General features: G+C 40.1%; 1 protein-coding gene across 4 annotated transcripts in view; it reads left to right on the top strand.

The window, feature by feature from the left end:
* LOC141782187 (contactin-associated protein-like 5) overlaps positions 1 to 12,693 on the top strand; it is a 64,061-nt gene that overhangs the window by 35,682 nt on the left and 15,686 nt on the right. For all 4 annotated transcript variants that reach the window (XM_074658250.1, XM_074658251.1, XM_074658254.1 and 1 more), the window contains 5 exons: positions 4,939 to 5,082; positions 5,236 to 5,395; positions 9,148 to 9,254; positions 11,243 to 11,362; positions 11,673 to 11,873. In XM_074658250.1, the coding sequence (XP_074514351.1) occupies positions 4,939 to 5,082; positions 5,236 to 5,395; positions 9,148 to 9,254; positions 11,243 to 11,362; positions 11,673 to 11,873 (732 nt within the window). The remainder of the gene's footprint in view (positions 1 to 4,938; positions 5,083 to 5,235; positions 5,396 to 9,147; positions 9,255 to 11,242; positions 11,363 to 11,672; positions 11,874 to 12,693) is intronic.

The following is a 12,693-nucleotide window of genomic DNA, read 5'->3' as shown; positions in this document are numbered from 1 at the left end:
GTAGCTTAACAAGAGCAGCGCTGAGCCACAGCCAGCAGACAGGAAGTCTGCATTCATTCAAAATCCGGCAACTCGGCACCTTCCTGCAGGGTTGTGCGGAGTTAGTTGTGTGTTTTAGAACGTAACCGCCAGGAAACAATCAGAAAATAAAGTTTTGTATCTCTGATTCGCTGCATTTTTCTTCAGTCACTCTATAGCTCACTTGCCCATCGCTGCTCTCTCTCTTCCTGTCGGCTCGTTGAGCTGTCGAGGTGTGGCCAAATTTTTATGCGGTGTGTTTACAAACAGAAAATTTTAATTTTAACTTGATGATGGTGCTTGATGAAAAGTCAGAGAATCTCAATTCATCCTAAGAAGAACCAATTTCAAAACTACAAATGGTAGGATCCATTGTCTGGGAACCATGAATTTCTCTACAAAATGTCATGGTAATCCATCCGCTTTTGAGATGTTTCAGTCTGGATCCAAGTGGTGGACCGACTGACGGACCGACAGACTGACACACCCACAGACCGACCAACAGTCCAAAAGACTGACAGGCTAACATTGCCATCCCTAGAGCCAGCTAGCATGGCTTTGTCTATTTTGACTGTTGATTCTTTGCCGGCTGACAAGACAGTTTATGGGAAAATTTGCATTTTAAATTCCAACATTGGTATAAAAAAATTAAATTAAATAAAAGTCTGAGAATCTACAGCCACATTATTGGCTCTGTGAACGATGCCTTGAGCCAAATGCTAATGCCAGCATGCTAAAAAAGGTCACAATGACATTGATGACATGCTGATTTTAAGTAGGTATAATGTTTATCATGTTCACCATCTTAGTTTAGTGTGTTAGCATACTAGAAATGAGCTAGTACAGCTGAAGCTGATTAGGTATGAGGTATTAGGTATATTAGGTACATTGCCACTCCTGGAGCCACAGCACTTAAAAAAGAAATGCTTGATAGCTACTCAGTATTTCCTCCAATCATTCAGCACTAATTCTAACCCTCAGCTCTACATGCCTAACCAGCTCCCATAAACTTAATTTATATTGGGCGAAGGCGAGGTACACCCTGGACAGGTCCCCAGATTATCACAGGGCTGACACTGCACCACCGTGCAGCCAGCGTATCAGCTATGTCCGCTATTATAGCAGTATTATTATTTTAGCAACGCTTTCTTGTTTCTTCCTCCTCTTCTGGGTGGATCATTATTGAGGCTGCAGCAAAGTAATTACTGAGGGCATGAGTGAATTCTTAAATCACATCACAGGGTCTCTGCGTAATACTTGTTCATCTGATGAAAGAAATAACTGGATATCTTGTCTGCACAGTGAGTGATGGATCAAAAGTTTGTATCGCAGGCAGCAAACGCTGAAAACTGTATTGTTGGATCTTTTATTGTTCCATAAATATGAGCATGCTGTGTGCAGTTTACGGTTTCTGGGTTTATAGAAATGATAAAGCTACCTGTATCTGTAGTTTGAAGCCTCAAGCCTAATAGAGTTGTTCCAGGCAGCTGCAAAATGTGAAAGAACAGCATTACATTTTGGGAAATCCTCTCGTCCAGGGATAGGTCCAGGGCATGTTTAGTCTAGCCTAGCCTGGAAGCAGGAGGAAACTTACAGCATAACTCAATAATGAGATACACAATATAAGGCTAGCGGTTTCCCCCTGCTTCCACTCTTTGTGCCACGCTAGGCAAAACATGTCCTGGACACACCGAGATGAAACGTTCAGTATATTCAACTTGTCACCTGATTCCAGAGAAGACCGAGAACAAGACGCTTTTACTAAATGTTGAACTCTTCCTTTAGTATCAATATATATACTGCCTCAATAGTGACAATCTTCTACGCTTAACCTCACGTTTGTCTCACTCTGCAGTTCTATTAGAACAGTAAAGTCAATGAAAACATTTTCTTTTGCTCAACCGTTAAATAATTGCAGAGCTTGAGGAACCAAAGCTCCAGTTTGATACAGTGTTATAATTGCACAGCTTGAGGAACCGTTCAAAGCTCCAGTTTGATACAGTGTTGTGCTTTACTAAGTGCAAGAGCACTAATGTGGAAAGATATATGTTACTCTATTCAGCTCATAGATTATCTTTGGACAAAATGTGCCCCCGTGCACAGTTTAAGCCAAACTCCCACACAAGTAAACATTAATGGCTTACAGTCATAACAGGAGACACCGAACATAGTATGCTACAAAAATATGTCTATAACCATCACAAATTCACACAAATTCAAATAATGGCAAAAAATAGATGCGTGTGACTAATAAAGCTATTAAAGGAACAGTGTGTAGAATCTGGCGGTATCTAGCGGTGAGGTTGCAGATTACAACTTCTCCCGTGTGCCAATTGTGTATCGCCACGGTGGCCGACGTGAAAACACCAATGGCCCTCTCTACAGCCAGTTGTTGTAAGAGTAGAGTGCTTAGAGTGTGTATGTACGTGGGAAGTGAGTGGTGAAGCGAGAGAGAGAGAGAGAGCGGCGGCGACGGGAGTAACGTTATCAACTCTGACCCAAACAGGAAAAGTTAACTGAGTTTGGTGTGTCCGTTCTGGGATACTGTTGAAACATTGCAATGAAACATGGAGGACTCCATGAAGAGAAGACCTGAGAAGAGCTGTGCGGAGGCAATAGAAATGCTCCTAAACTCACATTTACCACCTTTAATGTCTATGAATTGACCAATCAGCAAGGATTAACAATAAAAGTTACATACAAATTACAGACAGCTGATGTTTTAACAACAGTTTTCTAACAGTAGGCCATTGCTTTTTCTACGCCATGTTTTTCAATGAAACGCAACACTTCCTGCAAATGTTTCCCAATAAAAGCCTCCCAGTAAAGGGAGGGATTATCTCTGCTGAGCCTCTGTAAGGCTTTTAGTGTGAAATATATGTGCAGGAATTACTGAGTTTCATTAACTGGAGCTTGACACAGATCGACAAAATGGAAAAGTAGTTCAAATTAGTGTATGACATGACTGTCGTTTTACAGATGAAAGTGCTGTAGAAAAGTATATTGTGCTGAATTTATGGAGACAGCAGGTAAACATGGAGAAGTGTGAAGTTTGCATGAACAGCAAATGAAAACAGGAGCAGCTCAGAAAACAACAAGATGCCCATAGCTATAATAAGATAGAATATAGTTATGAACAACAGATCTGCAAAGATTTTTTTTTCATGTCATGAAAAAGCTCTGTGGGTGTTTTGTAGGCAAATGTTTTCTATTTTCAGACGATTGAGCAATACATACACAGATTACTGATGTGATATAAAAGACATTAGAGCCTACATATAGATACTGTTCTGTTACTTCAGGCTCAGTTTGAGATCGTTGCGAGCTGTCGCCGGCGGTCCTTTGCAGCTATACACTGCTTGTTCCATGAAACGGCCAATCGAGTGGAGAGACGCCCCACCGCCCGCGGCTCTTGCTGTCCTCTGGGAGGAGGACAGGCATCATTGGATTTTAATAGATTCTGAGAGAGCAGGGGATAGGGAAACATTACCCCCAAGACTCTGGACAAACTTGACTTAATAGCCCATATTTATGACAAATTGAAATAACTCTCAGAGAATGTGCATTCTGCATGAACCCCTTTTGTCCTCTCTGAGCTCTTATTGTGAACCAAAAAGCTGTTCTTGTAGCCTGGGAGTTGATCCGTGAGCATGGTGCTGTGACTTATCTATATTCACAGCTGCCATCATGGTATGGACTTCCTGATAACTATAGAACACTGGAGCATGAACATGGATTAGGCTAAATTAGCTTTTTAAAACATACCAGAGCTACACAGGATAATCTTATTCTATCTTAATCTTATTTCTATCAGTAATAATAACAATAACATCGTATCTGATCGTCCAACTGTCTCTTCACATGTCCGACTTTTTATTGATGTAACTGTGTTCCCAGGTCTGACTTAGTACGTATAATATAATAATTACTGATGGAAAAGTTGGATCAAATAAAACCTAAATTGTATTTCATTCAGAATTATTGTTTAACCATAAATAAAGCAAAGACAGACATTTAAATCCTCCAGAGCTCCAGTTACACCAGCTGGTAAGAACAGAAGAACAAAGTCACACCAGATAGCAGCACGGCAACATTCATTCCTACTCCCTTGACACGGGGACTAATTGTGGGTCGTGTAGTAGCTATAGTTGATTATGGCTAGTTTTGTTTATGGTAAAATGCATACAATGAGGAAAGCACTGTTGGTAGTGCTTCTCACTCTGCAGATTCAGTCATCAAAGCATGCATAGAATAAGTTCTAAATGTGTGCGTAGGAGAACTGTCTGTACGGACAAGAAAATGGGTCTTTATCAAACATGCGCAGGCTTAATTCCCTGCAATGAAAAATGACACATCTCACCTGAGGCCTGTACTGCGAAGCAGGATTTGCGGTTAGGGAGGTAACTTCAGGGTTAACCCTCCAGGGTTTTCAGTCCTGCGACGGTGGGGCAGATCGCCATGGTAACTGATGCTGAACACCTAACCTGCTCCGGTGCAGGTTATGTTCAAGATAAGAGGTCAACTCGTATAAAGGATGTATGTGGTGTGCACAATTCCTCAAGCTCTCTCTGTACCATACTTGCTGGTTGCCTTGACTGACATGGTTGTTACAGTATTAATATACTGTATAATGTCAGACTTTCTCTCCATGAACAATTTGTGTCTGAGAACCCGGGATTACTACAGAAAATTAATGAAATTCCACCAAACCAAAGTGTTTTCTTTTACACTTCCACAATGGCTTGTCCAAAGGTAAATCAAGATACATTAAGGGGACAGGTGATTGAGAGATGATTCAATTATTTTGGACCACGATGTTGCTCTTATAAATGCTGTGTGACAGAACCCTTAACTTGCAAAGAGTAGACAACGATACCGTTTTCATCGGCAGTGACGTGGAGCCCTTCCCTCTGTTTGTAGGTCATAGAGTCAATGATGGACTGTGGCACTCTGTGAGTCTCGACACCAGAAGTCTACACATCACTCTGACTCTGGACAGTGAGCCGGCCGCCACCATTGAACAGTGGGAACAACTGGAAGCCAGAGGCAGCTTCTACTTTGGAGGTGTGTGGATGCTCAAAGTGTAGTTGTACTGGAGAGATGCCTTTATTTGTCAGACTTGCATACACTGTCAGAATAACCCTTCAAAGGTTTCTGTTGTCCTGTAGCATGTTAAGATAAAGATCTTTGTACTTGATGTGTGTCATCTCCACACAGGCTGTTCTCCTGCGGGCTGTCAGAACCCGACTCTGGCCTTCCAGGGCTGCATGCGCCTCATATCCGTCAACAGCCAGCCAATGAACCTCAATCATGTCCAACAAGGATTGCTTGGGAATTATAACGGGCTTCAGTTTGACACCTGCAACATAAGAGACAGGTAAAGAAGTTGTTTGGGTGTTCTCATTCATAGCTGAATATACTTAGAAACTAAGGACAGCTCTCACAGATACACGTCAGCTGTATCCAAATTCAGTGACTTGTTCATCTGCATTTCACACTGAATATATTTCATGGTAGGCTGATCAAGCCAGTCTCATGTCAAAAGCTCATTCAAATGAGGCCAAGAAAAGCAGCCTTCCTTTGCTTGAATTTAAATGACACAACCAGTGTGTTCTACTTGGTATCCAGATCAGTTGTTTATCTGAGTTTAGGGGATCTTGGTCAACTTCTAAATTTGAAAAACATCCTATGAATATTACTGTATATTACATACTGTATTTATCACATATTTGGGTACTCAGGTGATAAACCATCATGAATGCACCTATCACTTTGGTCCAGACTGAAATGTATAATATTCTGTCCTGACATAATTATCTAAATATTCATGGTACCCAGAGGATGAATCCTTGGAACTTTGGTTAGTGTTTGTTTGCCAATACCCCCAAGTGTCCCACTTAATGCTGATATAATAGACTCAGGTAGACATTACTCCTCTATATCTTTACATGGACAATAGTTGTTTGCTGCTATATTAATGCTCTGAATTTAAAATGTGGTGCAAATATTCATGGCCCTTAGTCTAGACTCTAGACTAAGGGCCATGAAGCCTGATGACTCCGGTGATTCTGAGTTTTCCCTCTACTGCCATCATCAGGTTCAAATGTGAATTTGTCATATAGCCTACTTTGTTTTATGACCAAAAAACTGCAAAACTAATGATATTCCCATCATCCTCAGCTATACTTTGACATAGTGCTAATTGTCAAATGTTGCACGTTCCTGAGCTTAAAGTACCAGATCGGTCGTTGTACTGTCGGTGAGTAAAACAACTGATCCGGTGAGATAGTAGTGGAGACTAGTGAAGCCTTCATGATGTCTTAAAGGATGACCATTTGAAGGTAAAACATTTTAATGTAAATAAGATCTTTCTTTATTTCTTTTTTCAATTTTTCCATTATATCCAATTTCTGCTTTTGTTACTCTCATGAACTACTCATGTCCTGTAGCTAAAAAAAATAAAAGCCAGGGTACAGAGAGAACAAGAAAATTAAAGGATCAGAGAGGCAATGGACAAATCTTTGGCCAAAGAAAAGTATGAAGAAGCAGCAGGTATATGACAGGTGAAGCTGAAAGGTGAGGTGCTAGGCAGACTAGCAAATATATCCAGCTGTAGCAGGCTCATTTTTAAAGCTGGAGTGAAGACACTGGTATGTGAATCTACAAGACCTGGAGTCGGGGTGGATGAGGGGCCCAATTTGGAAAGTCTGTCCCTCTGTTCATAATTCATAATGGCTGGCCTGATTGTGGTTCATGTTTATTTTCTGCCTGTTTTAGGATCATGACCACGGTCAGTTTTGTGCTTTTGTCAAGAAGATGGGAACATTAACCTTTATGGGACTTAATCTCCTCTCTCCTCTATGTCCATTTAAACTTCAAGACTCAATTTTTTGGCAAAAGCGCACTTCTGCAGGTCAGCTACTGTTATTTAATGACCCGTGAGAGCAGCTGTGAGCACAAACAATAGAAAAAGCTTGATGGTAATTAAACTGCTGCAACCTTATCTGAGCTGCGGCTGGCCCGTTCTGCTGCAATTAATGATGCTGAGAGATTAGAGTATTAAATTATAGATGCATGCCAGAAAGGATGGCAATTATGTGAAAATGAAGCAGGGTTGAGGAGGGGACTGTAATCAAAAAAGAGCAGTTTGGAGTTTCCTTCAAGTGCTTATTGTGTTCTAATCCAGTCAACATGAACTCTGGTCCAGGAGTAATGCTTTTATTTTTGGAGAAAACACCACAGCGTCTTAACAACGGAAAAATATCACGTCATCACATCACCTCGGGGGTTTGTGTGACCTTTAATTTTTCCATCAAGTATTTGTTTATGCTTTAACTGTTGCTCTGACACTGTCTCCAGGAAAACTCTGATCAAAATTGCTGAATTGCCTTTAGCAGACTGTGAAGTTTGTTCTAAGCAAAGACAGTACATGGTGCAGAACAACAGAAACGATTACTGCTACAACTCCTGAAGACATTGTGTGAAAAAAAACGAGCGGATAAATTAAAACATAAATTATTAGAGCATTTTGTTTTTTAAATGTCATTTGTATAAATAAAACCTCCATGTTCCTACTGACATGTTTTTAATCTTAAGAAAACGTACAGCTGAGGCTGATGGGAACGTCATTTGTTTTGCAGGTATTTGGTCAAATTAAAATCTGTACCTGAAGATGGCACTAGATGAAAAGTCAGGGGATCACTAAAGTTATGGGGACCATGAAAATCTGTACCACATTTCACTGCAATCCATCCCATAACTGTTGAGATATTTCAGTCTGGGCCAAAGTGGTGGACCAACCGACATTGCTGCTAAAAAAAAATAAAATCTCCCAAGAAGTGTATCTGTAATACTATGTTTGGCATCTCCTCCTTTGTGTTTTGTTAGGTTTTTCTTTGATATTATTGCATTATATAACATTAATTTAGAAGACACACATTTCCATAGTGACTTATAACATGCGATTGCAGTTGTTTGTTACTTTGTTTCAGTTTATTTATCTTCATTAAGGTGTGTTAAGAGGTCGTGTGTAGCCAGTTTAGGTGATGTGTACCTTGTCATGTAACTACATGTCGGGGCTACAGTGGAGACACCACGTCGGGACCGCAACAACTTTGATTGGTCAGCTTAGGTTGCTTGGGTTTGCTCCTACAAGTTTCTAATGCTGATGGAGATTGTTGATAATGAAGCAAGTGGAAGAAAGACTCAGTAATCTTTCACTTCAGCCTGATCTCACTCTCAGGGCGTCAAATACCAATGATTGGGCAGTTGCCCTCGGCGTCTTGATATCGACAACAGAAGGCATCCTTTAGCGTCTGTAACAGATGCACCTCTAGACTAACTCCAATATAAATACATTCGCATCAATATTAGACGCTCAAAGCAGCTGACATAGTATAAGGAACGACAAAGTCCACTAAAGGCGAGAGGGAGGGGTGGTGGACGGGTCAAACAAACATTTGTGAAACCAAATGTTGATGTTATGTCACATGACGTTATGTCACCTGATGTTATGTCACGTGATGCTACACTACGTCACTGAGTCACATGACGTTACCTCCGTAGCTTACGTTGCATTACAAGCATACTTATTTCAAGCTAGACCATGATGTTTTTCCTTACCATGAGTCAGTGGTTTTGTTGCCTAAATGTACCCACAACTGTTTCACAATGTTAACCACTTGTTACAATGTTAAAGGCAACCATTTCCCAACGTTAACCACTACCGTTTCCCAACGTTAACCACAACACAAACTAAACCGCAACCGTTTCACAACATTAACCACGCGTTACAACGTTAACCGCGACCTTTTCACGTTAACCATGTGTTACAATGTTAAACGTGGCTTTCATAATGTTAAACACAACATTAACCACTTGTTACAATATCAACCATGACCCTGAACTATAAAAACTTTAAACTATAAAAACCTACATTGTAGGCATCCAAGGCAGGACGGCCCTTGACCTTGTGTGTAAAATACTGTATAAATCCAAATATTTATTCTATTTGTTTCAGTAAAAATCCATCTTTGAGCCAGCTTGCTTACATTAACCTAACTACTGTACTATGGAGATGGATAAACAGGTCAAATTTATTAAAAGTAACACTTATGTCCTACGTTGCAGGTGTCTTCCTAACCTGTGTGAACATGGAGGTCGGTGTTGGCAGTCCTGGAGCTCCTTCTCCTGCGACTGTTCCGGGACCAGCTACTCTGGAGCCACCTGTCACAACTGTGAGTCACTTTGTCTCACTTTCTTTGACTTCATGTTTTCTATTGTTTCAGTGAGAAACTTATACTCATAACTATTAATTATACTCATAACAAACTCAAAAGGGATAAAAAAGGAGAATGACCGATAAAAACAATTTAATTTGATACGAAGGGACAGACTGTAAAATTATTTTTATCCAGCAATTTTTGTTTAAATTCTAAAAAACATATTTCCTTTAAGTAAAGTGTAAATATGTCAACCTTTTCTCTCTATTTATCAACTTTTTTTCAAGAATTTTACAGAAATAAGGGTTTGTATCCTAGAACAGAAAAGTATAGTAAAGGAAAACTGATTTTAGAAAATATTTGAAACAAGTTTACTTTTATTAGCAATATTCTTACTGAACTGCCTGATTTCTTTTACTTAAAATGATAAGTCTGGTGATATTCTGTGTTCTTTTTTCTTATTTGCAACAAATCCCATGAAAATACCAGAGCCAACAATGTGTTAGACGATCTCTCAATACTTTCTGACTTTCAATTCCTTTGTTTCTATCAGTAATGATAACCTTGTACTCACCATGTTAACAGCAGAGCTCTGGGAACAGGGGGGCCACTAAAACGATTAGACAGGTTGGAAATGAAACAACAGTTTATCTAGATGATCTAAACCACTTTATTTTGAGATTAAAGTAACTGAAAGTGAGCGCAGCTGAAATATAATCAGTAATAATCCCATGTTGCACAGGAAACCTCGTGCACACAACTACAGTAAATGTGGTTGTAGTCCAGAACAACAAAAATAAATATCTCCAGACTCACACTTGCATGTTGGAGTTTTTCCTTCTTGGTGTCAACTCTTGACATCACCTTTATATTCAGCAGAGCTGTCTGTAGGATTCTGGTTGAACTTCCTGTGCCCCCAGAATGCTGATTACCTGTTTATATGCAGGCAGATGCAGCTGTCCTTGCATGTCAGACGGAACGTGACAGAAAAAACACACCCCCTGAATTAAAAGTAGGCTCCTCTTTTTTCCAACTTCACAGTTGTGCTTTGTCCAATTTGGTTTGCCTTATACAGTATATTGCAAATATTGGGTCAGAAGAAAAGAAAAAACATGGTTGGTTTTGCAATAGTTATTATTTCTACACATTACTTTTATTTTCTAGGGGGAAAGAGAGGAGAGAGAGAATATTATTTTGTTATATTATATTGAATTATTATATATTATATTTATAATAAATGCGTGTTTCACGCGTGTGTCGTCCACAACGGCAGCTTTTCTGCTGCTGCCAGCCCTTTCTTTACACATAGTTTGCCTTTCGTAATGGCCATTTCATTTCATTATACATGTCATTTATATTTATTTTAGAAAAGGTTAAGAAGCGTGTGCTCATTTGTAAATAATAGTAATAATTCACAATTAAAACCCCGTTCTTTATTCATTCATGGAGCTCTGCAAATCACTGCATGCCCTACAACAGAATAAAAGCCTTGTTTTAACAAATGAAGGAATTCTGTCCACAGAAAAACAAATGCTTCAGGGCTTTTATCTTGAAAGGGAAGCAGGAAATGTTGATTTAAAAATAAATCTTTACTTTTTTTCATGTCAGTGACATATTCTACAGATACGAACATTAAAAGTGTAGTAATGTTGCTGATGTGATGTCAATATATAGTCAATATACAGTCTGATGTCAGCAGGTAGATTATTCTAGAGGAAGGGAGAACGATAGGAAAAGGACCTGCATTCTGCTGCACAGTAGATATGTGAAGGAGTGAAGATTATAAGAGTGAAGATATTAAAACAGAAACTCAAAGAGGGAGAAAGAGTAGACAGTGATTGTCGATCTCACAGAAATCATGATGTGTGTCACCAAGTAACATACAATTTCCTCCCCGGGGAATAAAGTATCTATCTATACTCCCGGATCTTGCTTATTTAGTCATAAATATCTAACATCCAGAAATACTTTTCCTGAAGAAACAAACTGTGTGCTCCTTCCAGCCATCTATGAGTCATCCTGTGAGGCCTACAAGCTGATTGGCAGCTCCTCTGGCTTCTACTCCATCGATCCCGATGGGAGCGGCCCCCTGGGGCCCGCACAGGTCTACTGCAACATGACAGGTGAGTTCACCGGACTCTACCATGCATGTTGTCACCTTTACTCTCTCAGAGTTCCGCCGGGACCAGAGCTTGAGAGCTAAGAGTCAAGTCTCTCACAGATCACACTGCATCGATCTACAGCGCTGACACTTCACTATCCAGAAGAAATCATTACATACGTCATTCGACATGCTTCCTGACAACAATTCCTGACAGTTTGGAACTTCATTTGTGTGACCTCAATGTGTTTTGTAAAGCTCAATGAATTGTACTTTATCTTTATGTTACGTTTTATTTGTGTGTGTGTGTGTGTGTGTGTGTGTGTATTTAGAGGAGAGGGTGTGGACAGTACTGACCCATAACATCACAGCTCCAGTCAGAGTCCAGGGCTCGTCTCTGCAAAAGCCTCACATCATGTCGTTAAACTACAGCGCCTCGGCCGAACAACTGCGCACCATCATAACGGGGTCGGAGCAGTGCCAACAGGAAGTGGTTTACAACTGCAGGAAGTCCCGCCTCTTCAACACCAAAGGTAAAAAGAAAGGAAAAAAATAATTCTCTAAATGTTTCCCTCTCTCCTCCTCCATCCCTTTTGTGTTACACTGAGGAAACCCCATTCTGACCTCATGAACCACAACTCACACTCTACCTCCTGCATTGTTATTCTCGCCGTGTTCTTACAATAACTTGAAAGTCAATCTCCAATCCTGTCTGTGTAAATTCATCTTGAATTGCTCTGGGAGCCTTTGCTGTCCCGAACATCACACATTTGCTCCCAAATCATGAAACATTCATGAAGTCCTGAATTTCCACCATTCCCTCGGTGCCTTGTGAACGCAAACAAACAAGTCCATTATCACAGCAGATCAAAGAGAGAGAACAAGCTGTATGGATCTGTCTGCTGCTGCCCTAATTTGCTCAGTGGTTGCCTTTGTTGTCTGAGCACAGACTTCTTCTGTGGAAAGATGTCAAAGGCTGTCAATCGCTCTGCCGACCGTGTGAACACAAACAAACCCCCGTTTCCTACACACTCAGCAGCCTTTCCTAATGACCTATTTGACATGATCATGTTCATTTCGGTAATCCTGCTAATTTATGAGGGAAATACAGCAGTGTTTATTCACCTGAGCTCAAAAAGAACCCGGCTTACAGGTCTGCAAATGTCATGGTAAGTAGGTGATAATTACCAAGTTACGTATCTGAAATCTCTCTGAAATTACCTCCAAATTTGCCCAGCATTTATCCCAAAATGTATTGAAAATGACCCCAACATTATTTAATAATCACATTACGCTATTTCCCAATAAGCATGTAATAAATACCTGTTAAATTCTTTGATACATTTTAGTAAT

This window comes from Sebastes fasciatus, chromosome 14, assembly GCF_043250625.1.
Source record: "Sebastes fasciatus isolate fSebFas1 chromosome 14, fSebFas1.pri, whole genome shotgun sequence".
Classification (NCBI taxonomy): Eukaryota; Metazoa; Chordata; class Actinopteri; order Perciformes; family Sebastidae; genus Sebastes; species Sebastes fasciatus.
The sequence above is the reverse complement of the archived record's forward strand: the minus strand, read 5'-3'. Positions and strand labels throughout refer to the sequence as shown.